General features: G+C 54.1%; 7 protein-coding genes across 7 annotated transcripts; 2 read left to right on the top strand and 5 right to left on the bottom strand.

Annotated features, from left to right (window-relative positions):
• Positions 1 to 3,064: 3,064 nt before the first annotated feature.
• On the bottom strand, positions 3,065 to 4,736 carry CCMA1212_005873 (Asparagine-rich zinc finger protein AZF1; the record flags this gene model as incomplete). Its single annotated transcript, XM_073703118.1, has 4 exons — positions 3,065 to 3,517; positions 3,580 to 3,768; positions 3,819 to 3,872; positions 3,921 to 4,736. The coding sequence occupies 4 exons, from the start codon at positions 4,734 to 4,736 to the stop codon at positions 3,065 to 3,067; spliced, it is 1,512 nt and encodes a 503-aa protein (XP_073558507.1).
• A 944-nt stretch (positions 4,737 to 5,680) lies between these two features.
• On the bottom strand, positions 5,681 to 5,983 carry CCMA1212_005872 (uncharacterized protein; the record flags this gene model as incomplete). Its single annotated transcript, XM_073703117.1, has 1 exon — positions 5,681 to 5,983. The coding sequence occupies one exon, from the start codon at positions 5,981 to 5,983 to the stop codon at positions 5,681 to 5,683; it is 303 nt and encodes a 100-aa protein (XP_073558506.1).
• A 453-nt stretch (positions 5,984 to 6,436) lies between these two features.
• Positions 6,437 to 6,799, bottom strand: CCMA1212_005871 (uncharacterized protein; the record flags this gene model as incomplete). The annotated part of the gene is made up of 1 exon (XM_073703116.1): positions 6,437 to 6,799. The coding sequence occupies one exon, from the start codon at positions 6,797 to 6,799 to the stop codon at positions 6,437 to 6,439; it is 363 nt and encodes a 120-aa protein (XP_073558509.1).
• Positions 6,800 to 16,857: 10,058 nt separating this feature from the next.
• CCMA1212_005870 (uncharacterized protein) lies at positions 16,858 to 17,949 on the top strand (the record flags this gene model as incomplete). Its single annotated transcript, XM_073703115.1, has 3 exons — positions 16,858 to 16,955; positions 17,005 to 17,137; positions 17,823 to 17,949. Exons 1-3 carry the CDS (start codon positions 16,868 to 16,870, stop codon positions 17,947 to 17,949), a joined length of 348 nt encoding a protein of 115 aa, XP_073558508.1. The 5' UTR covers positions 16,858 to 16,867.
• A 2,840-nt stretch (positions 17,950 to 20,789) lies between these two features.
• Positions 20,790 to 21,946, bottom strand: CCMA1212_005869 (Mitochondrial FAD carrier protein FLX1; the record flags this gene model as incomplete). The annotated part of the gene is made up of 2 exons (XM_073703114.1): positions 20,790 to 21,598; positions 21,748 to 21,946. 2 exons carry the CDS (start codon positions 21,944 to 21,946, stop codon positions 20,790 to 20,792), a joined length of 1,008 nt encoding a protein of 335 aa, XP_073558221.1.
• A 943-nt stretch (positions 21,947 to 22,889) lies between these two features.
• On the bottom strand, positions 22,890 to 23,394 carry CCMA1212_005868 (Mitochondrial import receptor subunit TOM7; the record flags this gene model as incomplete). Its single annotated transcript, XM_073703113.1, has 5 exons — positions 22,890 to 22,911; positions 22,982 to 23,018; positions 23,090 to 23,118; positions 23,176 to 23,222; positions 23,368 to 23,394. 5 exons carry the CDS (start codon positions 23,392 to 23,394, stop codon positions 22,890 to 22,892), a joined length of 162 nt encoding a protein of 53 aa, XP_073558222.1.
• A 535-nt stretch (positions 23,395 to 23,929) lies between these two features.
• On the top strand, positions 23,930 to 25,189 carry CCMA1212_005867 (Spliceosome-associated protein 49; the record flags this gene model as incomplete). The annotated part of the gene is made up of 2 exons (XM_073703112.1): positions 23,930 to 23,949; positions 24,046 to 25,189. The coding sequence occupies 2 exons, from the start codon at positions 23,930 to 23,932 to the stop codon at positions 25,187 to 25,189; spliced, it is 1,164 nt and encodes a 387-aa protein (XP_073558229.1).
• Positions 25,190 to 25,214: the final 25 nt, after the last annotated feature.

Below are 25,214 nucleotides of genomic sequence, written 5' to 3'. Positions count from 1 at the left end.
CCCCCCCGGTTGATGCCCAATCCCGCGCATGATTTTCTGTCCAGGCCGTGGATGCTAGCGTTGTTGTCTCGCCGCGGGTTCGGGAAGCTGTCCTGATTCACCATCCAGTGCATATGATAGCTTCAACAACAAATCTGCTTCTAAACACATCTATACGCCCACGTTGTCTCACATGGCTCGTCGTCTCTCTTGATTATGACCGACGCTCATCTTTCGAAATGCTTCTTTCGAAATGCTTCTTTCGAAATGCTTCTTTCGAAATGCTTCTTAACGTGGTTCTGGCGGTGAGCTATGCATACAGTCGTCATCGATGGCCTCTGGCTTGATGCTCGATGATGCTATTCACGGGTGTTTTCAACGTCTTATTCGATGCAGCTCTATCTGCAGCGAATATCAGGTGAACGTTTACATGCGCCAGCATTGAGCGGTGAAAACGAGGAGCTGGAGTGTGCGAATCAAACGGCGCTATGCATCAGGGCAGTAAGAGCTGACATTCGGCTACGACGAATGCCTGCACTGGATTTTCGACAAGTAATATTCTCCCCGTGGGCGTCCTTCATCTTCGGCGATGTCGAGCTCGTGCATCAAAATCCAAGTCCCCGAATCGTCTCCCTTCTCGTATACGAGCCATGCTCCTGGAAACCCACACGGCCAACTCCACTTGACGATATGCCTTCCTCTCACTTTCAGTCTGTTTCTTTCACAATGTTGGACCCATCCGATCCATATCAACCCATGGGGGCCAATGGATATTTGGGGGCCGGGGGAGCATGGAGTACTACTACGGAGTACTAGGAAGCGCAATCCGAGGGATGTCGTCCATCCAGCAGCCAGCAAACGCAACAAGGTGTGGTCGTTTTACAGCCATGTTCCCTGTCCTATTCACACGTGTACACGAAAAATGGCATCCCTCGCGTTGGCCACAGACAAGTGATGTCGACTCTCCAGACCTTTTGCTGCCCCGGACCGAAGCCCCCACATATCCGTCGCTTTCTTCTTATCTGTTTACCCTCTTCTTCTGTACGTACGGCCTTGCACCCATACCGAGCGGTTGATCCAGGGTGGCTGCTTGTCTGGGTGTTGCGACACCCCCTCGGCATAAACACTGGGGAGCGATTCGCCCTACGGATCAATCCCACTAGTATATCCCACCATTTTGGGGAGCATCCCCCCTCCTGCTTCTCACCCTTGCTGTTTGCGTTATTGCTACAACCATTCTGTCACAAAACAATCACAACAACCAGGTGAAAGCTTTGGATCCTGTCGACCCAACTTTCGAACCCCTCCCCCCCGGCCCCATGCAACGAATAAGAGCAGACTTGGGCCAACGTATCCTTCTTCCATCTCCACGTACTTCAGCTGCTCAAGGCTCCCCAGCACGAACCGTCTTCCCCTTCCCCGTGTTTGCGCCCGCAAGCAACAGGGGGCGGCTTCGCAGATTGGTTTGATGGGGCGCGCAAGCAGGCTCTTAGCTGCATTTCTATTCAATTTCCTAATCGGCTACTACAACAACTGCTTCCTAGCTTGTTGCGGCTGAGATGGAAGCGTGCCGGCCGTGTTTCTTTTTAAGAATCTGACTGGGGAGCTGGATCCGGGTTGCTGGGACTCGCAATACACCACACCAGCAACCTGTCCGCTTATTTTGAGCCCTCCACGCCAAGAACGAAGCACACGATATGAATGGGCCAAATACGATCTCTGCTGGTGACGATATTGCCGCGGCTTCTACTATCTCCCTGGCAAAGCAGGGAGAAAACTTCGTCAGGACGTCCCACCAGGACCTGACTCATCTCGACATGGTTCTTCAACACCATTAACGGCACACGTGTAAGCCTCTCTCTCTCTCTCTGCATGCAGCAAACTTATACCCCGGAGGATCCAAAGAACCACAGCAGGGCACAACAAGTTGATACATCCCCCTCCCTTCCCCCCATATCCTGGTGTACATCACCCAATCGCCAAGCACACAATACCTACACCAGAAATGCAAGGGCCAGCCGCAAAAATAGAAAAAGGAAAAAAAAAAAATTTTTTTTATGAGGCTTGTTTCTCCAGCAGTTCCCAGGCTATAGACCTGGCATATTACAGATCACTCTTCTGCATGCCCTGAAAGTGATGATGCAACCCCTTCCCCTCCCCCCCCCAAATCCAGGACCCTTCAACACATAGCTCATTCAACTCACACGCCCCCATATCGTTGCTCTCTGTCAGGATGCCTACAGGGGCGTGTCGTCTCATCTTGTCGATGAGAGAGACTAGGAACGACCGGGACGGCTCCCCTGTGACATGCCACGCCCCCCTCCAGCTCTGGAGATACAAGCGCTCCGATGCCATTCGCTCAACCCCGGCGTCGACATGTTCTCCCTGATCGTGTTGCAGCAGCAAGGGAAAGCTACTATCACAAACTGGCGAGGAAGTGGCAAGGTAGAGTAAAGCAAGCAGTTCCTTGCCTTCTATTGTCCAAGAACAAGAGCCATGAAAAAAGACTCACGCTTGATGCCCAGTATTATCCGCCCTTGTTTCGTTCTATGTAAACATTCTTGTTGTGATAAAGCATACAACTCGTACAAAGTACTATCAGAAACGAACAAGCCACCCATAAAACACGCCAGTAACAAGTAAAGACACCAAAACTGAAGACAAGACAGAAAACCGCACCCAGATATTGTAGCAGATACCCAAACAAATGAAACAGGGATAAACAATATTGCCTCCTTTGAAACGATCAGAAAACAGTGCTCCCTCCGAAAAAAAAAAAAAAAACCACACCCATCTCTTACAAGCGATGCGTCGAGTTCGCCTTGAGGTCGATCGCAGCAGATGACGAAATCAGAATAAACCACCCAATTTACATATGTCGTATACTTCTTTCTCCCTTTTCTTCTCCCGGGGGCAGAGCCTTGTTGTGTCCCTTTCGAAATCTTCAATCGCAATCGTTCTTTCGTGTCCCGTGTATGAATGTTGTGTTTGAGCGTCCGACCGTTGAAATCGTAAGGTGCTTGACAGCATTTGCAGCTTCAAACGCATCGTAATACCAATAGAGATGTCAAGCTATCAATGACTCTCAGGATAGGTGGCTAGTGATCCCCATCTGGAAAACGCCATCTCGTACATGGCCTGGGGTGAACGCGGGTCCATAAAGGCCATAAGAGGGGTTGGGGTTGCGCAGAACATTGCTCAGGGTGTTGGCGGCTCCCTGGGTTATGGCATAAGGTGAGAGTCTGCCATGAGGATGAGCTGGCATTGTCATCTGGGGCAAATGCGTGGTAGTCGGGGTCCTGAGTAACGCAGGCACCGGTGAGCCAGCCTGTCGAAGGGCGGAATCTTGAGGCCCACGAGCTGCAACAGCGCGAGTCTTCCCTCGGCCCTTGACTCCCTTGTTGCTATTCTTGTAGTGCTTCTGAAAGTATTCGAAAAGGTCTTTATAGTCCCTGGGCACCTCGCCATGCTCCGAGAATTGCACGAACATGTGCGTGAGTTTTTGGAGTGTTTGTTTGTGAAAGTTGTTTTGATGAGTCTGCAGTTTTCTTCAGTGTTAGAGCGTTCCGACGTTGCTTTCATGTGTCAGATAATCCATACCTTCATATTGCCAAGCTGAGAAAATGACTTGTTGCAATCGTCGAGCCGGCAGACAAAGGGCTTCAGGCCTTTGTGTGTCTCCTCATGGGAGCGAAGGTTTCCGCGCTGAGCGAAGCACTTGCCACATGCAGCGCAAGAGAATGGCTTTTCACCCGTATGGCGTCGTATGTGAGTCTGTCCACATCCCAGCTGGTCAGTATATGTGTTCTCGGATGCGGTTCTCCGCGGCTGGAGCTTACCTTAAGGTTTCCTCGCTGGGAGAATGTAAGACCACAATTTTCCATGCTGCAGACCTATCAAGAGTTAGTCGATGTTGCTGTGAAGAGGGGCTGGGTGCGTACATATGGTCTATGGCCGGTGTGAGTGCGTCGATGAATGTCGCGATGCGTCTTCTGGACAAAGGCTTTGCCGCAGTTGGGGCCATCGCAAACCCACTGTTTTCTCGGCTTCCCGCTCTGGGTACGGAGTACGGGAGTGCTTGTGGCACAGTCCTTTGGTGTTCGCGCAGGCGTGAGAGTCTGCTGACACTCCTCGGTCGTCTGTGTCTTCTGGATGGCTTTCATGAGCTCATCAACGTCAGTTCTGAAGTTGATCCTATCGCCCGGATGAATCGTCTCATTATAAGTGAGAGTCTTGGAGCTGATATGCTGGGACGCAGCCTGGTGGTTCGGAGTGCTGGGGCTTTGGGCGTTGGGAGTAGCTGGACCTGGGGTGGCGGGAGCTGCTGAAGGCTTGGTAGCGACCGAAGAGATGGATCCCCTCCTCGAGACAGGAGAATAAGGTTGGTAATCCCTCATAGCCTGCGAATGGTGTCGGTCGACCGTCGAATTCGTCATACGCGCAAGAGGGTGCTCAGGAAACTCGCTCTTGAATGGAGAACCAAGCGGAGTTGACGGCGGTGGACTGTGGTATGGCACATAGGAAAATGTCCCTGCGTGTTGATACTGAGGAGACGGAACAGTGGTCATCGGGGGCTGGTTATAGTTCGAGTTCACCAGGTACTGAGCAGACACCTGGCGCTGCATCTGACTGCCGTCCTGGGCTCTGGGATCATATGGCATGAATCCCGGAGAGCCCATCATGGGAAAGGTTTGCGGAATCTGGTGAGACCAGCGGCCCCAATCGGCATGAGTCTGCTGTTGAGCTGCGAGAGCCATAGTTTGTGACCCAAGCCTGACGGACTGGAGAAATCTTGCTGTGACTGGAGGTACAGGTGTCTAGGAAAGGCCAAAGCACTAGATAGGATGGTAGATATGAACAAGAAGCTCCTTTTTTTAGCGACTGATCATAGCCGATGCGAATGAACAAGTACTCAAGGTTAAGAATGAATGTCTCTGGCAGGCAGATAGGAGAAGGGGACCGCCTTCTGGAAGGCGGTATGGAGGGGTTATATACTGGGGGCCCGGGATGGGAAGATCTTGGGAGACTGATGTGGTATATAATTGGCATGAGAGGCAATCTACCAGGCCGATGGATGACTGGGGTTGTATGGAAGCCCAATCGTCTGGGACTGTGAGTCGGAGATCTTGGGTTGGATATAGCCACATTCGAGATGTGACTGGGGGCCCGGCCTTTGGGATGTGGGCAAGGAAGCCAGCCAGGCACGGAGCTTGCACGGGTTTCCGTACCAGGGGGAAGCGGAAAGCGGAAAGGACAGGCTAAGGCAAAGCTGTAGAGACGACAAGTAGGTACAATACTTGACAGCCTGTTTCTGACTGAAGGTACCGGTAGTATATCTGGGGTGAGGGTTTCCGCTGGGAGAATGGTCAAGAGAGCTGTTGCTTCTGGAGCTAGCTTCTCACACGCCCCCTTCTAAATGGGAGCTAAAACAGTTTCCCCCGGTATTAGCTGAGTGATTGAGATGTGAGTTTGCGGGAAGGGGTGTGACAAGGGACAGGGGACAACAGGGTTGGCATGGGGGTAGGACGTACATGAGAGGGCGGCTTTTGAAGACTACTAGGTAGGGTGCCTTGGGTAGCTGGAGAAGCCAGGCGACGCCGGTACCTGGCCATAGTTCCGTCAAAGAGAACAGCAAGAGATGACAGACGACAGACGACAGGCTAACGGGGGGGGGCTCGTAAAGAAAGAGAAAAGAAGGAGGCTATGTTTTGCGTACCAGGATTGTTGGTTCGTCCCTACAGGACTTTTTGCCTCCTTGCCAGCCCAGGTCCAGGATAGCAGTGGCATCGCTGGCGGGCACCCTCACATCGGACCCAAGAGATGGAACTTTCCGCAACAACGTGACCTGCGTACGAAGCGCTTCATATGAGCGTATCCACAGTCGCTTGAGATTCACAGCAGTAAGGCTCAGGCCCTTGCCACGGTCTCCCATCCAAGCCTGTATGGACTCTATGGACTCGCAGCCCACTCTGGTCCTCTCACGCACGTCAGTGCCTCCGTACATGCTCATCGCGCATTAGGCTTCGGATATAGCGATAGTCGCATGTATGTCTGAAGAAGAACAGCTGGCCGGATGCAATAGTCCGTCGCTTCTCTGTGGGCTGAGACATATCTCGAGCCTAGTTGGCCACTGGGACTGTGGTCTTGCTGCAGGCGATGTGTGTTCTGGTCACTCGTCGCCACCAGCAGCGGAGGGAGAGCGGACGGAGACAAAGGATGGGTGTCCATCATTCCCGGACCCAGCTTGACGATGCCACGGGTGCCGTGGGGGTTGGGAGAGCAAGAAGCTCAACTGAACGAGTGGCCAATTGAATGTTGGATCCAAGCAGCGGAGGCATAAAATTCCAAGAATGACCAGGTATGCCGTTGCCCCCTCTTCTGGTCCACGGTCCCGTATCGCCTCTTTTGATGCGTTCACTTCAGTTGTTGGTGTATTCCGTCTCGCGGCATGCTGTTTTCAAGCGGCACGACGTCTGGAAAGAAGATGAAGCTGCTCCGGTTCAAAGCAAAGAGCCGCGAAGTGGGATGAAGAGCAGAGCCATTCGATTGACAGGGACTGGAGCTCCCAAGGTGTCGAGCGGCCAGGATCTTGGAAATGACCAGTGGGGAGCAGTGTGGCGTGTCTCCAGAGGCTTGTGAGGGGTGATTCAAGAAGCGAAGACGTGGTTGACATTTTGCGTGCGTCTGCGGCAGGAACGCCTTGGCGTGGCCATAGCAAAGGGTGGATGGAGTACATACTGCACTGTAGAAGGTGCGAAGGAGAATTGCGACTGGAGGCGGTGGACTGGTGGACTGGAGCAGGTGCGAGGGAGGGGCTCATATCTTGCCATTTCGGGAAGCCAGGGGATCCCTGCCCAGCGGTCCTTACCTGATGACAGCCGGATTCTAGGGGTTCTACAGTACTTCGTACAAACGGAGGGCAAGGGCGGCAGGTAATACAGACTGTCCTCGGTAAAAGCACCACCTGCCGTCTGCTGTTGCAGAGCAATTGATGGTTGGGGTAACCGTTGCATGTACGTACCTACCTAATATGATCGGCAGCTTGTCTGTCTGAGCGCAAGCGCCAAGGCAGAAGATGCCAAATGTCCCGTGATTCACTGCCTTGGAACATCGAGGCTTGCGTCTGCTTCTGTGAGTAAACATGTGTAACATGCCGCTGTCGATGCCGAGGAGATCCAATGGCTTCTGCCCGAAAAGAAGAGCACAAACCACACGATTGCACACAACGAGTCTGTTGGTGGATTTCTCACCAGTGCCGTGCTACTCGCGCAAGCAACTGCGCCGTCGAACAGCTCTTCAATGCGGCCTTGAATTATGACACCAGCGCGGCAGCGTCATGCTTCGTACAGCATCAAACTGTTGGTGTAGGAGCATCATCAATATCGTTGCCATCCTCACCCTTCAATGCTACACTTATACTACGACCTTGGCTTCGAACTGATGAGGATATTCTAAGGACTACAGCTAATCTTTGCACCTCGCAGCCACATGTCAACTGCACCACAAGCCTTTGGTCTACCTGCAAACCGCATGCCGGCTCCATCATAGCAGCAGCAGATGCATCCTACATTGCAAGCTCATGCTCCGTACGAAGCGCAGGCTACACAGGATACGCCTTACCTTACACGCTCCGGCCCTAAAGGCGGAGCCTGTGATCGCCTGCTAGTGTCACGGCAAGTTCCCAGCCCGGCTACCGCTCAGACAAGGCCGTGTGCACAATCTGGGCGGGAATGGCAGTAAGCTTTGGCCTAGGCCAGGGGACAGAGACGCAGCTACCAGACTACACGGACTGTAATGCTGTTCCGTGGCAGCACTAACAACTCATGTCAATCTAAACTTCAAGGCGCTACCTACCTTAAGCTACCAGCCGCTACCCAGTACTGACATCTTCTATGGACCGAACCCTGAGCTCTACGCCTAACCGTCCAAGCATGCTCACCTTCTCCTCCGTGAGCCCTGGACGGTCGGCGGTCCAGTCATGCCGCTCCGGACGGTCTCAGCCGGTGGATCCCATTTCCCTTGCCCGTGCTCGGGGGAGGGGCGCTTCATCTCGCACATTCTGGATCCCCATTTGGACGTAAATACATATATATACCTAGGTAGGTATGCATTGACGAAGAAGGGCGTCATACATGTACTGTCTTTGATTGTCCTCAAAAGCCCAGCGAATGTCGTCAAAGTTGGTCATGCTCTGGAAGGGGGCACCTCACCAGTAGCTCGATTGGTGTTCGTATGAAGAGGCAACATTGAAGCCGGGGTTTTCCAGCTGGAATACGGGCAAGAGCACACCAGCTGAGCCGAGAGCAACCTCGCAACCGGATTGGGTAATAATATGCTGATGCGGTCGTCTGATTCGTCAAGGCGAGGCGTGCATCATGATTACCACTTTGAGGCTAGACTTCTTCTCTCACTCTTTTTTCACGCCTCCCCTCTCTCACTTCACCAAACTTGCACAGTACACGCCCAGCTCCAACCAGCCTGAAGGACCGCGGATGCTCTGCGATTGCTCTCTCCGCTGTTTCGCGTTGAACATGCGCATGAACGGCCGTCTCAGTATCGACATGTGAGCGTTTCAACGAGCGCCCAGGTGAGTGACCTGGCTTACCCTGCCTTCTCCAGCGGCGACCTCGTAAGAACCTACTCACCGGCCTCAGCAGGGTCACGTCTGGGTACCTAGCTATCACTACTAACGTACTGCCACCACCTCGGTGGTATCTCTCCTTGGTCGGTCGGTAACAACCATCCGTGCGGTCTGCGATGCGCAACATGGCCACCGTCATTTCGGTATCAAGAAAAAAAGCCTCGTCACCTTTGGTCACCGTCGGCATGCTTGAACATGTATTGGCTGGCCGTGGCCACACTCTTACTCCGTGCTCCGTCGAGGCACAAAATACAGCCTCCCGTATCCCTCCTGCTGTGAATTACTGTACGGCATACCGACTATTAATAGAAATGCGTCGGTGTCATTTCACATTAATATTATCCCTTATATTACTCATGCAGGGAGGCCTCAAACGAGGCACCGGGCTAGATGTGACCGCATGCGCACCTTACTCGGAGCGCCAATGACCGCGTACACAAATCAACGCGTCCATTTTATGCGGCGCGCACAATCACATGCTGGCTGCACAGAATAGTGGTGACCAGCAGAGCAGGGGACAGACAGGGGACCCGACTTCTTGGGACCCGATCCGCCTGTGAGCATCGCTCACCACCAGGGGTGTGTCTCTGACATGGATGCAGAGATCCTAGCCAGGGGATTGCACCCGGTTGGCCAGTCAAGTCACGAGACGTGCCTCTCTGGTCCAAGGGTGAGCGCCCAAGAGAGCAAGAGAGGGAGTGAGGGAGAAAGAGAACCTGCCTGTACACTTGCGCCAGTACTCCGCTCGCCTGCACCGTGTGCGGCAACGATTGTGGTCATTTATGAGAGATTGGCTTCATCCACGCATGCACGAAGTATCAGTTGGACAGGCGCTTCAAAAGCTCAGTGGCAGATCGGCTTTGCGGCTATCATACGCCGAGCAGCAAGGCCGCAACTCATTCTTCGCTTGCCTGATCCAGAGCATGGATAGAGAAGGAAGTCGGAGGTTCGGCTGTTTTGAGCGCCGCCAGGCACCACAATCCTCTCCGCTTACGTTTGGCTGATTTGTTTCTTAGAACGATACATGCAGGCCTGCCGCCAATGGCTTCTGTGGCGATGACAAAAGGGGGGGTTGGCAGATGGCCTTCGCCGTGTCGAGAGTGGCCAACTCTCAAGGTTGCCGAGGAACGCCTGCCATAGAGTCTCCGGGATATTCCTCTCGGCCGCAAGTTACTGGCTGGTACAGGGAAGAGAACTGTTGGTTTCTTTTACCCGCCTGAGGGTACCCGCCCAAAGTAAACGGAACGTCGTCAAGCACTGTTCACAAAGCGCCTATGGCAGTTCATCTTCCCTGGAGAGGCGGCCATCCGAGCTCCGTCAGTGCAACAAGTCCTGCTCGGTGGATATGCCCAGGACAGTGGACGATCTGTAGGTGATGGTGTTCAAGTGAAGAGATGCGGCCAGGCGGCCAGGCCAGAGTGCAAACTCAGGGCTGTTACTTCGTACGAGTACGCTGTCGATTTAATGGTCAAAAGCCCCCTTTTATTCTCCTAGCAACAGGTAAGCCCGCTGATTGGATGTTGCCTCTTCTACTTCAGAGACAGACAGTACGTCTTCTTGTCCAGAAAACGGCGTACAATCAATGCCTAGGTACTGTTTCCACTACACGGTGGAATCACATTCATTGTTAGCATTGGAAGCGGAGATGACGTTAATCTTGCAGTCCTGGTAAGTGCCCCAATGGGCCCGACGAAGCCGGCATTCGAGATTGCATTGAACAAGTCACTCCAAGACTTGAAAAGTGCGTCAGGCTAGAGGCTGTGTGTGCTTCTGGCTGAAGCGAACGATGTCATTGAATGAAATCAACAAACAGGACACATAATAGTGCTTTCCGCTGAAAAGCTGCAACAGTGCTTTGACAAATCTGAGACTATAACGGCTTGCTAGTAAAGAGCCGTTGGTCGTTCTTTGGTTATGTTGCCAGCTAACATTGAAGTCGCCGTTAAGGTTAAGGTATCACCTGCATTCGTACCAACGCGTTGACGATGCCAATTGATGGCAACCAACGCTCACCGTACTACGCACGTGCACAAAGATCTTCTCGCCTGAATGAACCGGCCCTGTGCCCTCATCAGGGACTGGGGCTGCCAGGCGTCCTCTTCTCTTCGCTCGCCGCGACTGCCAGGTCGGGCACGACTTTCTCTATCGAGTTCACTGCCCCCTGGCAACCTTGCCTTTCATTTCGTGACGGAGGGTTTACTCAAAGCACTTCTCGGCCGGTACTGCAAAGGAGGATGGTATTGGGCTGGGAATAACAGATCTGCGACTGCTCCTGGAGCAATATTGCAGGTCACGCACTGAAGAAGAAAACGCGGCCATGCCGACAAGCGGGGGGCAGCGTCCAAGATCCGAGCCAGTAGGGCTGTCAGAGCTGCATATGCAGCATGCGACGCCCATTCTGGAGAATCAACAGTCCTTGCTCCCGCATTCCGAAGGCACCAGGTCACTCTACGAGTCTGCTTGGTTGCTGTTGGACGGATTTCACGCCATTCAGCCATCTACAGAGTATCAATTATGTTCTCTGTTGCCCATATCTGCCCACCGCATCGCAACGACTTTGTTGCTTCTATGATGCTGGTGACGGAATACCTCGCGCACGCTGATCTAACTGGTCTGCATAATAGTTGCAGGGTATTGGATGTCAATGACGAGCGTCTGCGGACCTCAGAGGGCACTTACAGGACTAGCGGGCCATGTATATCCTCATCGGCCGTCGTCATTTATCGTCTTCCCCTTGGCAACAAGACCGACGGCACTGGTGCGGTCGAAGAGCTCGGGATGGGCCATCTGCCAACAATCGCCGAATGAGAAACAGTTCTAACGCCTGTTGCTGCCCGGGACATAGGTCAGACTCGAACGGTGCGGCCACAGGTGCAACAAGTCGCAGTCACAACGCCTCTCATGCCGTGTGCTTGCAGAATCTGACATGTCGCCTACAGCTGAGCCGCGTGAATCAGCCATTCGTTCGCTCGATCCGGTCGTTTCGAGCGGTCATTGAGCTGATTTCCTCTTTCTTACTTGACTTATTGTCTGTGCGTGTGGGCGCATGGAGGCATACGTTGGTCTCTCGCCCTCCCCTATCCCCCACTCGGCCTACCTTGCACTGACGGAATGATTGACTGATCTACCTGCCAGTCATGGGCTGTTTCTGAGTTGGCTGCAACTCTCGCACAAAAGTGAGGCTGTCTCACATTGGTTGGGCGGCTGACACTGACTCCGGTTGCCGTGCATTCAACCTGACATGGCGAGGGAGCCGCCCATTTTCGTCACTTATACGATTCTTACGTGCGACTGTCTACCACCTACCGATACATGTCTGCGAGGCAGCACGGAGTACTTTGACTCCCGCACGTCTCATCAATGTCTGCACGCGGTGAAACCATCTGGCTCAGCTGAGGTGTATGGGCCACGGTGGAGCCTTTGCCGATGGTCCCCCTCTCTTCCAAGTTCTGAGGTTTCCCGTGGCTCCTGGATGGGTGCCTCATTATGATGAACGCAGGACACAGGACACAGGACACAGGACACAGGGTAATTTCACCTTGTTACGAGTGACTAACAGCGAGCCGTATCGTCGGGTCAATGGCAACCGAACTAGTGACAGGATGCCACGGATATTGCTTGATCCGAGAAGGAGTTTGAGGTCTTTACCACAAAGGGCCCTGGATCGTGCGGGACAAACGGTGCTTTCCCCAGGGCGGTTTAGGTTCGCGCATCACCACCGGGGAGATGAGCATCTGGCATCCGGTGAGCCACTTGCCGCAGACCGGTTCTTTAGTTCAGGAGGTTAGACCAACTACATGTTAGGTAGGTATCAGTATTTCCAGGCACGTGTGCTGCTCTACGATACGTCAGAGTGAGAGCTTGACTTGTAAGTACGAGTGCATACACAGTATTCCAGCTTGCCATGAACGGGAAGCAGCTTGGATCCATGCAGACTGCCCCCCTCCCCCCAAAGCTCCTGTGGCTGCGAGGTGCTGAGCAGGAGGTGCCGCTGCGTTGAGTAAGAATTGGCAAAGCACGCTGATACGAGTTGGCAGGCAGCTGGTGTGGCATCCTAACTTATCTGAGATGTCATAGGTGCAACCGAAGGATGCGGCTGCTTGTACGCAGCAAGATGGCTTCAAACCTGGAGGCGTCCGTCGAGCCAGCCTCACGGGCCAGGTTGTCGTATTGGTTCGAACTGCACCTGAACGTTGGGCGGCCTGCAACATCGTTGGATTCTACAACCTGTAATAGCCGCCGGCTGGCTCTGTGAGAAACGTGATAAGGTAGGAAGATTATACCTAACGAGAATACTTGTAGCGTCGTCTGCGGGGCCCAGTCATGGTGGAAATTGAACGGGGAGATGCGAAGAACGATTTTGCCCATTGAACCAAATCCGTTGAATGACGGTTTGCGATTGTGTCTCGTTCGGATGTCTCTGGAGCCGCTACAAGCGAGCCGCTAAAATGAGGAACGACGCGGGGGTGCTTGTTCAGCTGCACGGAAGGGGGCAAGTGCTTGTATCAACCGCTGTTGTGGGAAACTTTGATACCAACCTGGAAGGTCGTGAACAGTCCGTATCGTTGAAGACATCAGTTGCCATGCACAGTCGATTGCGATGACGAGTGCATGGGTTTCCTCCATCCAGCCAGGGGCGACCCAAGTCTCTGGAGCTCACAGGAGGGAAGGCCTTGGCCCAAAGGAAGCTCCAAAAAAGATGATATTTGACAGACGGTATGCACGGTTGAGGAGAATTGGGCATGTCAGGGACAGAACAAGGCCTGTGGGAGAGGGTATGGGGGACCTGGAAGGATTACGGTAGCATTCCGGTGTTGTAGCAAGGTAGGGTTTCTGCATGGATGGCGGTACATGTCACTTTTCAGCGTGGTTGTGAAGAAGAGGGGGTTTGTGAGAGATAGATGAGCTGGTCCCGAGGCTTTGGGTACATGTATGTATGCGTACAAGTCGATGGTGGTTAGGTACATGTAGGTACTGAGGTGGAATAAGGTCGGAATCAGAGATGAACTCTACCAGTGATGTTGGTGTAAATGAGATGCAGGCTGCTGCGTGATTAGCCCAGTCCCAGAACTTGGACCTCAATGATAAGTTCATATGTAAAGAATGGCCGTCAATGATGTGTGATAGGCATCATGGTGACACAAGAGAGTGGGCATCAAAACTTGGTTTCACACAAAGATCTACAGGCACTGCTCCGGGTTCCTGAACAACAACCTTGGGGGAGCTGCAGGCGCCATCACTGCGACCTCGGGGACGAAATCCTACGCTGACCAACCCTGGCCACCGAAGTCTCCTTTCAGTTAAGAAGGAGAAAACAATGCTAGGCAGAGGGGTGAGATTTTTACGGCGACTACCGACAGACGCCGCGGAGGTAGGTTGAACATCGGTGATCCACACTCCGTGGCGTACGAGTAGTACGAAGCATTGGAGTAGCTTGGCAGCCTGTGCTTCTGCGGCGTCGTTATTCATGTTCCTGACCGAACCCGTCTGCGAGGCAGGGGAACCAGCCAACCCCCAGTATGGAGTGGCCATGGGGATCTAATCTTGTCGCTGCATGGACCTTGGTCACTTGAGCAGCCACTTCCCGAGCAGTTGTACTTGCGTCCAGTGTCGTCGGTCACATATTCGTCCAAGCCGATGCCGTTTCAAGTCACGATACAGGGTAATTACGGGATAACCGCAGTAGCATACCGGTATATGCCTGTATGGGTAGAGTAGCAATTGGGCAGCAATGCTGACTGCGCTCGATATTACCGACCAGGTACTCAATGCCCAGCATTCACCAGGTTTAATCTATCTGCCGTGGCTTCGTGTCTATCAACATGGCCCACCCCCGGTACCAGTGGCAGTCTACAGGCTGGGCAGCCAGATTTGATCAGGGCTGGAGGATCGTGGGAAAGAGACCTGTCATGTTGCCTCAGCTACTATGCGATCCCTTTTAGGAAGAGGCAACTCCGTGGTGCTGTTTTGGGTCGCGCCGACGGGGCTTCACTCCTATTATGCGAGATACATACAGTCGTTTAGCTCCTCAGAGCTGAAGATGGCGACCTTGTAATTTGCATGGAGGCGAGAACCTGCTCCCGGGAGGTTGGAATCGGCTACCGCATACAACTAGCTTTGCGAGCAGCTCCTCAGCTCAGATAGGAGGGAAAAGATTATACGTCACATTGTGTTTGAGAGGGAGCATCTTCGCTGTTGCCCGTTTTGGAGTGGAATACGAAGTACACGCCTGGCACTGGCATTGCCAACACCGTTACTAAGAGCGATACCTGTATCACGGCTTGCCCGATGAAACATGCTAGAGGGTGTACAATCAGTCGTGTACCTTGATTGACGTCGGGACCGGTGAATCTTTGGTCCCCCGGGGGGGATCAACCCAACGTCAGCCCTCGTCTCCAGGCAGGGTTGATTCGTGCTCAGCCTCGGACGAACACGCACAACAACATCAAATCAGCGAGGCAGCCAAGCAGCTGAGCTTGGCCTCAACATGGGCTCTGTGCTTGGCTTCTCCTCGTCCTGTCCTTCTCCCCGCCCTCCAAACGAACCCCATGGCTGCAATGTCTAGTGTCCTTGGTTGCTGCCCTGGTCCCTGGCGACGCAACAGAGAGCCAGAGAGACTAATACCGGCTGTCAGTTTTTATGCTCCAACAAGTTCATCGCCGCTCAGACACTGACCGGCTGCAGCCCTGCATAGCGACTTGATCGGTTTCATGTCTAGTGCCGGCCCGTTCTGCTGAAATGCATGGTACGAGCCGCTCCTATTTGCTGCCCGTCTTGCACGGCCACCCCCCCTCTTTTTTCGCGCAGCATCCTGGCATAGCATCACACGCGGCTGCAGCAATAGATCTCCCCGAAGGGCGGGGGGCGATGCGCCGCCGAAGGTCTGCGATCGTGGGAGGCCGACATGGGAGATGGCGATCGAGGTTTTTGCCCGCATCTGTTTCGGCGATCCTCCCGTGAGGCGGTCTTAGGTCGTAAGCGAAAATCACCACCACCACCACCACCTCCTCTACCAACGGCAGTGTTAGAGGCGACGTCTGCTTGTTCAGGAGATGGGAGGTACGGGACGAAATGAGAGAACAGGAGAAACCAAATTCCCTGCAACTCCGCCAAGCAGCACAACGGCCGGACGGGACGGCCCAGATGCTCAATGGCTTCTCCCGCTGTGACTTCTGGCAGCCCATGACCGACAGTATCTACACGCCCTCCCAGCCGGCGGGCTCTCCGGCCAAGGGATCATCAGGGAGACGCCTGTTGTCAACGGACAATACCGAACAAATGCTCCGGTCTCTCACATCTCCGGTCTCCTCGCATCTCCGGTCTCTCGCATCTGGCCTCTCGTCTGAGCGAGCTGCATGTCGTGGCGCGGCAAGACAAGGCGGACCGACGAAGCAACGCGCGTCTCCAGTTTTTACTCGATCAGGGGCCGTTGCTTGGTCCTGGCTTTGCTATTGTTGTATTCAGAGATGCAGGAACGCGAGCTGAAGATGGCTCTTGCTCCGTGCTCACCGGTAGGTTCAATTTCCTCTCTGCTTCCTCTGCTCCAATGCTGATCCCTACTCTTAGGCAGTCTTTGCACTTACATACAGCTGGGGGCGATCATGACGTGTCAAGCGGAGGAAGGAGGAAATTTTCCTCCTATTCTCTTGGCGGATGAGGTTGCCTGGGTACGTTGAAGCGGTAAGAAACCTGCAGTCTTTGACGTGTTGTAACTGTCTTCACCGTTGGCGACAAACATGCATGTGTGTTGAGCATCGTTGGCACGCATGAGGAGCCGCTTTGCTGGGGAGATTCTTCCGGTGAGTATTGCTCCTAGCCGTCTACCTACGCCGTTCATCTGGAAACTTGCATGTGGGAAACAGCTTGGTGTATGAGCAAGAGGCATCTCTACCGCCATGGGCACCGGAGAATTGCCTGTCGTGGTTCACTCGGGTTATGTTACTCGGATTTTGTGACAACGTCACCGTCGTCTCTTTCCTCTGCTTCTCTCTCTTTGAGACTTTTTCATCTCTTCCTCCCTTCCGGCCATCATTGTGGCGAGATGTGACACAAGTCATAGTGGCTGTAACATTTTCTCAAATGAATTGTGATACTATCAGACCATTGCCGGACAATGGTGATACTGACAGACAGTGTCAAGTGAGGCAACACTGCGGTGTGATTGCCGTGCACTCGCATGAGAACGATCGACACTACCCCATGAGTGTTCATCACAATCCTGCAGGAGAAACATGAAGCCCTTCGGCCATGCTGAGGGGGACGCAGCCTTGTGGTGAGAACTGGAGTCGTGTCATGTCTCAGGCGGGCATCGTGACGGCGACTGGAGTGTCGAGGCGTGATTCAGCCATTTGCGGACGACTCGTCAATGGCTATGCAGCTATCAGGACGCTCTATCATTTACGACGCTATCATTCTTGACGTGCATGATGCAGGAAGTAGTTGGCGAAATGCACTGGCTTCGACGCTACATGACTGTCTCGGGAGCAATCATGCATGGTACATGTCGCCTCCAAAAGTGTGTGTGTGGTCGTATGCATGATATCCTGCGTCTACTATATGTGACATGCAGCGGTGGACGGTGCCCGCATGAGTTCTGACAGCCAAGCCAGACTCCCCTACCTCATCTTGCTCCGCTTCATACACTTGTATGTGGCAAGTGCTTCAGCAGCTCAAGGGTCCTACCTTTTGTGTGTTGAGAATTTTCTTCATCTGTCTACCCCCTTTCGCATGGCGACAGTTTTTACTTGCTAGAGTACGAGTATATGCGGGTTTCAGATAGTTCTATTCTGGTGGACGTACATGCTGCCCTGTCCCTGTCAAGACATCTCCAACTGACTCCATCCTCAGTTTTTCTTACACCTATCGCCTTCCCACTGTAAGTATTCCCACCTCTCACTACGAATTTGGAATTCAGACGCACATAAAGCAGCGGGAGGGGCGACCAGCGGCCGGTGTTCTGATGGGATAGGTCGAAGCAGAATGATGTTATGCCTCCCAAGCAAGGCAGAGATGTCCATTGGAGGAGAGTCTCACCGACCCAGCGAATGGCAAAAGGGAATCGAGCTCTTCATAGTGAATATGCTAGACTATTGCGGCTGATACATTCCCAGTCCCTTGACAAAATCCCCTTGTCCCTGTCCCAATTCCTTTGCGCCGGTGGCCATCAACCTCCGAATCTCTGCATATCCGTTCATCTTGGCAGCATAAGGCCCCGTCGAGAACCGCTGAAGCTCTGCCTATCAGATCGGACAAGTCCCTCTGAACTACGTGTGGCAACCAGAGCCAACTTTGGGGACTGCGTCTTTCGCCTTTTACTCCTCCTCCTCTAGTTCCTCGAGCTCGTATTTCCCTTTGAGCCATGTTGTGTTGGCCCGAGCATAATCTTACAGTCCACGTCTGTTGGTACTAGCAGCAAGATTTGCTATAACAGCCACTCCAAGCTGTACCTTTTCATAACGTTCATGACGAAAGGCCCGATCCAAATGAAGAATAGAGGCAGCCTGTAATCAGGCGTCCTGGTCCAATACAGCTTTCGGAATCTGATGGTGGAGCGCTCAAAGACTTACACACCCCTCCCCTTTCACAAAGGGGTTGCAGCAATGCCATTCTGAAAGCTGACCGCGGAGTGCTTCTCTTCACGGCACGGAAATCTCCAGACGAACGGCACGGGGACTTTTTATCGGAGACTTGGAAGCCCACGGATCGGTCCCCGAACTTTCTCTTTTGCAAATGCTAATTCCCCCTTGCGCTGTTTGCGTCAGGAGGGCAAGGATGATGCGTCTGGGCGGCGCATCTGCGGGCCGCTTTGGGTTGCGATGGCGGTCGGAGAGGATTCGATTGAGGATCGGGCTGTATCGTACTGACCTAGTGCTGTCACCTCGAGACCTTTGTCGATGGGCTGTTAAATATTGAGATTGGATGTCTCTGTAGGACTGGCTGGCTTTGGGGGCGCTGTCGGTATCTGCCAAGCTGTGTTGTGCTCCTTTACCGTCTCTCTCCTCCCACCTTTGCCCTCTTTCTTCTTGGTATACTTGCCATGGTCCTGTATCTCTCTCGCACACGCTCCCTTTCAGCAGCAGCATGCTCCTCGCCTCCGGATTCAATCTCAGTCCCCCCCTGTCCGGGGCAAAAAGCACGATCTCAGGAACCGCGCATCTCCGTCGCATTTGCTCCGATTTAGCCCACATTGTGGACTCTCTCTGCCCGAATATTATTCCATTGACATACTCCCATCCAGTACAAGCACAGACATGTATGACCCAACATATATGGTGACGTGTCAGTTTTCTTCCATCTTGTTTCCCTTTCTCGACAGTCAGTGACTTTGGGATGATCAGGTCCCATCGAGATGAGATGCATCCACTTTCATCACAGCTGGCGGGCCTCCCGGTTGGGCCCTCTTTCTTTTTATTAAACAGGGTGCTGGCGGTTTTTGATCGTTTGGATTACATGTAGCTTTTGTATGGAGACTTGGAGATTGCTGTGGTTGGGTTGAATTGGTAGGGCTTGGGGAGGCGGGGGGTGTCGAGGGTGGACGGCTGGTTTGGATCATGGTGTTTGTAGTTTGCTGGTGTAATATGTGTATTGTGTATGTGCGTACGGGCTACGGGGCGACGGGCTGTCGTGTTGGATGGACTCACAGCATAGATACACCGAGAGAAGCATTGCGGCTGTTGACATGCCTGCTATTACTTTGCAGGTTGCGTTTTCGAGCTACGAAGAAGGGTTGCATATGCAGAGGATTACTGACGGTCTTCATGCAGAGCGATCCGTTGCCGTGCGTGTATGTACATGCTCATACGCTCATGTGAGTAAGTCAGTGAGTGAGTGAGTGAGTGAGTCAGTGAGTGAGTGAGTGAGTGAAGTAGGCAGGGGTAGCTCTGAATTGGCTGCATTCACTACATTTCTGAGGCCGGACACGTTCTATTTCGGAGTTGTGTATAATTCTGAAAGAAGTCGTCTTCTGTAATATACCGGTGACAGAGGAAGGGGAGGACTCCGAGTATCTTCCTCTTGCTTGGGTACAACTGAGCATCGTCCACTGTATCTACTTGGAAATGATGGGCGTGGTTAGGGGATGCCAACGAGGTAGACGATCTCAGGGATATGATGCAATTCACTTGGAAGACGTTGTTCCGTTCTCCGTTTCAAGTGACGTTGGATCTCCTTCAAAGGACCCGTTGGTGTGTCACGTTCATGTCATTCATTCCGCTCCTGTGTGACGATCCTTCTATTGTATCCTTCTCTTGTAGGTACTTGGCATGAATTCGGCTTTTTGCCACCAGGGCTTCCGGAGCAAATTGTTTGTTTGAGTGTGAGTTGGAGAGAGAGGAGAGAGAGAGAGAGGCTGCGGGGGTTTTGTGGTTTTGCCTCTTCTTTCTCCCTGCTTTCATCGTGCCGTCGTGGAGTTGCCACTCCGGCGGGGGGACGGACTGTGGGAAAAGGGGGTGGGAGTGGGGAGCTTTGATGTTGTTGAGGTGTGTCGTGCTTGATGGGTATGCGAATGGTTACAAGGTGGAAGGGTTGGGGGGTGTTGCGGTTTGAGGGTTGATGCTTGATGGGTTCTCAGGGGAGGCATTGGAGGTAGATCTCGTGGTGTGGTTGTCGTCGTGTTGTGACTGTGGTCGTGATCTCCGTATTTCCAGATAAGGTCTCCGCGCAGCGAGAAAGGATAGGAGTCGTCATAGAGCCATCTTTTTATCCAGAAAACAACTGTAGAATAGATCGAGGGAGAGAGAAACGCAGAACCTCTACCACTGTTGAAAGGAAGGGTTGTTTTCACGAGCAGCTGAATCGAATGCAAAGATCGATGACAACACTTCTTGGATCACTCCTTGTGTCGAATCGAATGCCGTTGACGGGCCATGGCACGCAACGGCAAAGTTGTGAAGAAGGAATAAAGGAATAAATGACGGTTATGTATTCCAGACTCAACGACTATTTGCATGACCAGATCTATCTTCCCATCCTTTCATGGTCTATATGTGAGTGATCCCCCTGTCTTAGAACGCCGAAAGATGCTCCTCGTGTAACACAAACATGCTGGCATGACCATGAACAGCCAGTCGCTGGTAACCAAGCTCAAAAACGAGGCAACAGGTAGGAAGCAATGCAAGAGAGAAAGGAGCATGAAAGACGCAAAAGTCTCAAAGCTCAGCTCAGCCGGGCCTCAACTTGACCACGACGCTACCCACCGAGGCAGATAGAAGCGCACATTCTCGTACACCAAAAAGGTAACCCACGTCGAGGGCATGACCCGGACGACGCCCGGAATCAAGCCGCGGTAGAAGCCCCGGATGCCCTCCTGCTGCCACGTCATGCGCACGACGCCCCTGAACCCCTTGCCAAACTTCTCGTCCGCGTGGAAGACCTGCAGGCGGCTCCGGAGCACCTGGTAGGGGTAAGTGACGGCGCCGGCGACGAGCTTGGAGACGGAGGAGATGACGACGGTGGCCTCGGTGGTCATGCGGCCGGTGTCGATGCCCATCCTCTTGCGGCGCGCAAAGTAGAGGCGCTTGGCGGGCTCGTAGACGGCGAACTGGACGGCGCCGTGGGAGACGCCGATCATGGAGACGCCGAGGCCGCGGTAGAGGCCCGAGACGCCCTCGGTGGCGTAGATTGTGCGGAAGCCGGACCACATGGACGGGTAGGCGCCCTTTGCGCCCTTGTCCGAGGCCAGCATGCGCGTCTTGACGACCCAGATCGGGTTGGAGAGGACGCTGGTGGCGGCGCCGGCGAGGGCGCTGGCGACGAAGAAGTCGGAGGGCGTGGGCCGGGAGGAGCCGCGGGCCAGGGTGAGCAGGTCCTCGAAGCGCGTCTTGAAGAAGAAGAAGGAGGCCCAGCTGAGGGCGTTGCCGGAGAGGTTCGGGACGAGGCCGCGGTAGAGGGACGAGAAGGGCTTGGGGTTGCTGGAGAGGGAGCGCAGCATGGCGACGGTGGAGAGGTTCTGCGAGGCGGCGGAGGCGGCGCTTGTGCTGACTGCGAAGAGGATTGTTAGCATGGAGATGGTGGTGATGATGGTGATGGTGTCTTTGGTCTCTTCTTCTTCTTCTTTTGGTGTCTCTCCTTTTCTCCTCTCGTCTCGCACTCTCTGTCTCTACACCATCGGGGACGTCTGTGAGACTCACTCTGCATCCGCGTCTTGACGATATCCAGAGGATGCACCACCAGCGTCGCAATCGTGCCCGCGCTCAGCCCGGCAATCGACTCGACCAGGGCCGGCGAAAGGCCTCCATCATGGCTTCCGGGCATGGAGCTGTTGGCGTCCGAGCTGCGTCCGGTCACATTGTCGGGCGGCGCGAATGCGACGGGCGAGTGCTCGCTCATGTGGAGAGAAGAGAGAGAGAGACAGAGAAGAGCCGTGGATATTCGTACTGGCTTGCGGCCCTTAGGTAAGGGGGTCTTTCTTCAGATCTTTCGCCTCTCAAGTAGTTTGGTTCTGGCCTAGGAGATGGAACCGGTCGGTCACTGGCGGGTAGCGGCGGGCGGTTGTTTTCCAGTTCTTTTTTTTTTTTTTCCCTTGCTTTGCGGTCGGTTGAGTCGGGCGCTGTCGGAGGTCGTCGGCCGGGTTGTTCTTTGCTCGTGAGAACTATTGTTTCGTGAGCTGATTTGCTGTGTTGTCTCTTTAACAGGTTGTTTGGGGCTCTTGGACCGAGTCAACGCGTAGTTTTGTCACAATTGGCTGGCAATTCACAATGCTTGATGCTCGTTTATGGCGTCTGCGACTTTGTCTGCTTACTCCCGCCATATTATGTGGCAGAACTTCAGGGTTGCAATCTTCCGGTCCTGATAAGGCAAGACAGCGGCAGATAAAGGCGGTATCGGCGCATGGACACCTTGTGCTTATGTGTGTACTTGCACGGCGGGACTCAGGCATGAAGAGAGTGATGATCAGAGTTACGATTTGGGCACATTGAAGCGTGAACGAAGACATTTGCAGAGTGGTTACTTGGTCCGATTACAGAGCAGCAGATGGTACATTCCCTAGTGTTACATGGCAGCATTTCGGTGCGCTTCGTGTCCTCCCTCGGGTCCCCTCGGCCTTCAAGGTCGTCGTCGTAGGTATTATGTAGGAGATCGCTTTGTCCCACCCTGCCTGTCTTCTTCCAACAAAGGCAATGTGAAGAACTACCCAAACGCCACGAAGGCCGGATATTGAGCTTCTCTTTGGCCGTTCAAACTCTTATTTCTGCATTCCCTTGTCCATCTCATTGCGCCGAATTATAATCGTATATCGTACAACAACGCATGGCCACTATCCGTCTGTCGCTTAGGAGAGGGGAGAAAGAAGGCTGTTGCGTGCGGTCACGTTAGCGACAAAAGCTGCTTGATATTGAGTCTGATGGGAGAGGAGCGGCATACCGGATGACTGAGGGGCGAGGGTCGCTGCGAGTGTAGCCTAGATCGAGACGAGCAAGAATTAGAATCGGACTTTTGTAGATACCGTGCGTGCGCTTCGAGGTCGCATACCGAGGTAGAGGATCAGAGGCAGATAGCCACTATCGCAACGGTCAGCTACCAGACGTCAAGAGCGGACATGGTTGGGAATTCCATACTAGTGAATGGCGACTCGAGAAATGTCAATGAGCTTGGCAATGCGCTCCTGTAAAAGTCAAAGATTAGACCGGCTGCTCCATCATCATGACCATCGTCGCCATCATCATCCTCCTCCTCTGGCTCCCTCCCTCTCTCTGTTCCCCCATCTTCTGGCCTCTTTCTCCCAGCGTGGAACTCTTCGAGTGTCGTACCTTGGACTCTTCCGACAGGGCAAACATCTTGGGTTCGGGGGTCGGCAGGCGACGGATTCGAAACAGCAGAAACGGGCCGGGTTGGAGATGCAAAGTTGCGCAGATTGATGGATGGATGCGTCCTGGAAGCTCTTGCAAGTGTCCCGCCGACTAAGAAATTTTGAGACTTGCATAATGACGGTACGTACCGCCACTAGCGCCACCAGCAGGCAATGCGGTCATCCATCCCTAAGCCGCTTACGGGAAAGCGTCAGCTAATCGGAGGCGGCTCAACTCCGGCCGATCTGATAGACCAGGCTGATACTAGGTAGTAGGTACCTAGTACCTTGCACGGTACAAGGTACTTGGTGCTGCTGCGAAACATTTCGGTGGTTGAGATTTCCGAGCTTCATCCAAAGCTTCACCAAACGCGACGACGAGATCGAAGCTACCTGATCCCTCTCGATTTACCACCTTCTCCATCGCCATCGACGCCAGCCGGTGAACCAATTCCTATCATTAGGCATTAGACGCTCATCCATTCTTCCATTCTCGTGAGGCCGCGGCCCACAAAACCTTCAACATGGCAGTCAACAGGCATTGGTAGGTTGTCCTGGAATCGCTTCAACCCCCAACCCATCCTCCTCACGACCATTCCTTGGCCCAAGACTAACCCATACCTCTCTCTCTCCTTCACAGGGAGCAAGACAAAGAGGCCACCGTCTACATCGGCAACATCGACGAGCGCGCGACCCCAGCCATGGTCTACGAAATCATGCTCCAAATGGGCCCCATCCACAACATCCACATGCCTCGCGATCGCGTCACCCAGACGCACCAGGGCTTCGGCTTCGTCGAGTTCCGCACCCCCGCCGATGCCGAGTACGCCGCCAACGTCATGAACGGCATCAAGCTCTACGGCAAGTCCCTGCGCGTCAACAAGGCCAGCGCCGACAAGCAAAAGGCCGCCGAGGTGGGCGCCGAGCTCTTCATCGGCAACCTCGACCCCATGGTCGACGAAAAGATCCTCTACGACACCTTCTCGCGCTTCGGCCCGCTGCTGAGCATCCCAAAGGTCGCGCGCGAGGACAGCGGCGCCAGCAAGGGCTTCGGCTTCGTCAGCTACGGCGACTTTGAGAGCAGCGACGCCGCCATTGCCAACCTCCACGGCCAGTACATCCTCAGCAAGGAGGTGTCGGTGCAGTACGCCTTCAAGAAAGACGGCAAGGGCGAGAGGCACGGCGACCCGGCGGAGCGAGCCCTCGCCGCCCAGGCCAAATCAAGAAACCTTCTGCCCGAGGCCCAGCCGCTGCCCCAGGCCTTCCTCATGAACGGCTCCGCAGCCGCCGCTCCTCCGACCGCCGCCGCCGCCGCCGCCGCAGCCCCTCCGACCGCTCCAGCCGGCTTCGACTCGAACCCGCTGGCCGGCATGCCCGCTGGCGTACCTCCACCGCTGATGGGCACGCCCACGCACGCCAACATGCCGAGTGGCTTCGCTCCTCCTCCGCCCCGCGGACCGTCTCCCTACAACGCTGGCCCCGGCCATGTCCCCAACGGCTTCGGACGAGGCTCGGCTCCCCTCCCACCAGCACCCTCAGGCCTGCCCGCGCGACCTCCCCAGATTCAAGGCGGATACACGAATCCTGCGGATTTCCATCCGTCTGCCTTCCGCCCTCCGTCCGGTCCCCCAGGTAGCGCTCCGCCGCCGCAGGGCTTCCCGGCCGTGCCGCCTCCTGGGTTCCCCGTGCCTCCTCCGCCTGGACCTTCAGGGACGCCTCCGGTGCCGCCTCCGTTCATGCCGCCTCCGGGCTTCCAGCCTCCGCCTGGCTTTGGCCGTCGATGAAAAGTATACTCAAAAGCTTTCGTTT

Source organism: Trichoderma ghanense, assembly GCF_004382785.1.
Source record: "Trichoderma ghanense strain CCMA-1212 chromosome Unknown scaffold_6, whole genome shotgun sequence".
NCBI lineage: Eukaryota > Fungi > Ascomycota > Sordariomycetes > Hypocreales > Hypocreaceae > Trichoderma > Trichoderma ghanense.
Note: the sequence above shows the minus strand (reverse complement) of the source record. Positions and strands in the feature narration are given on the sequence as shown.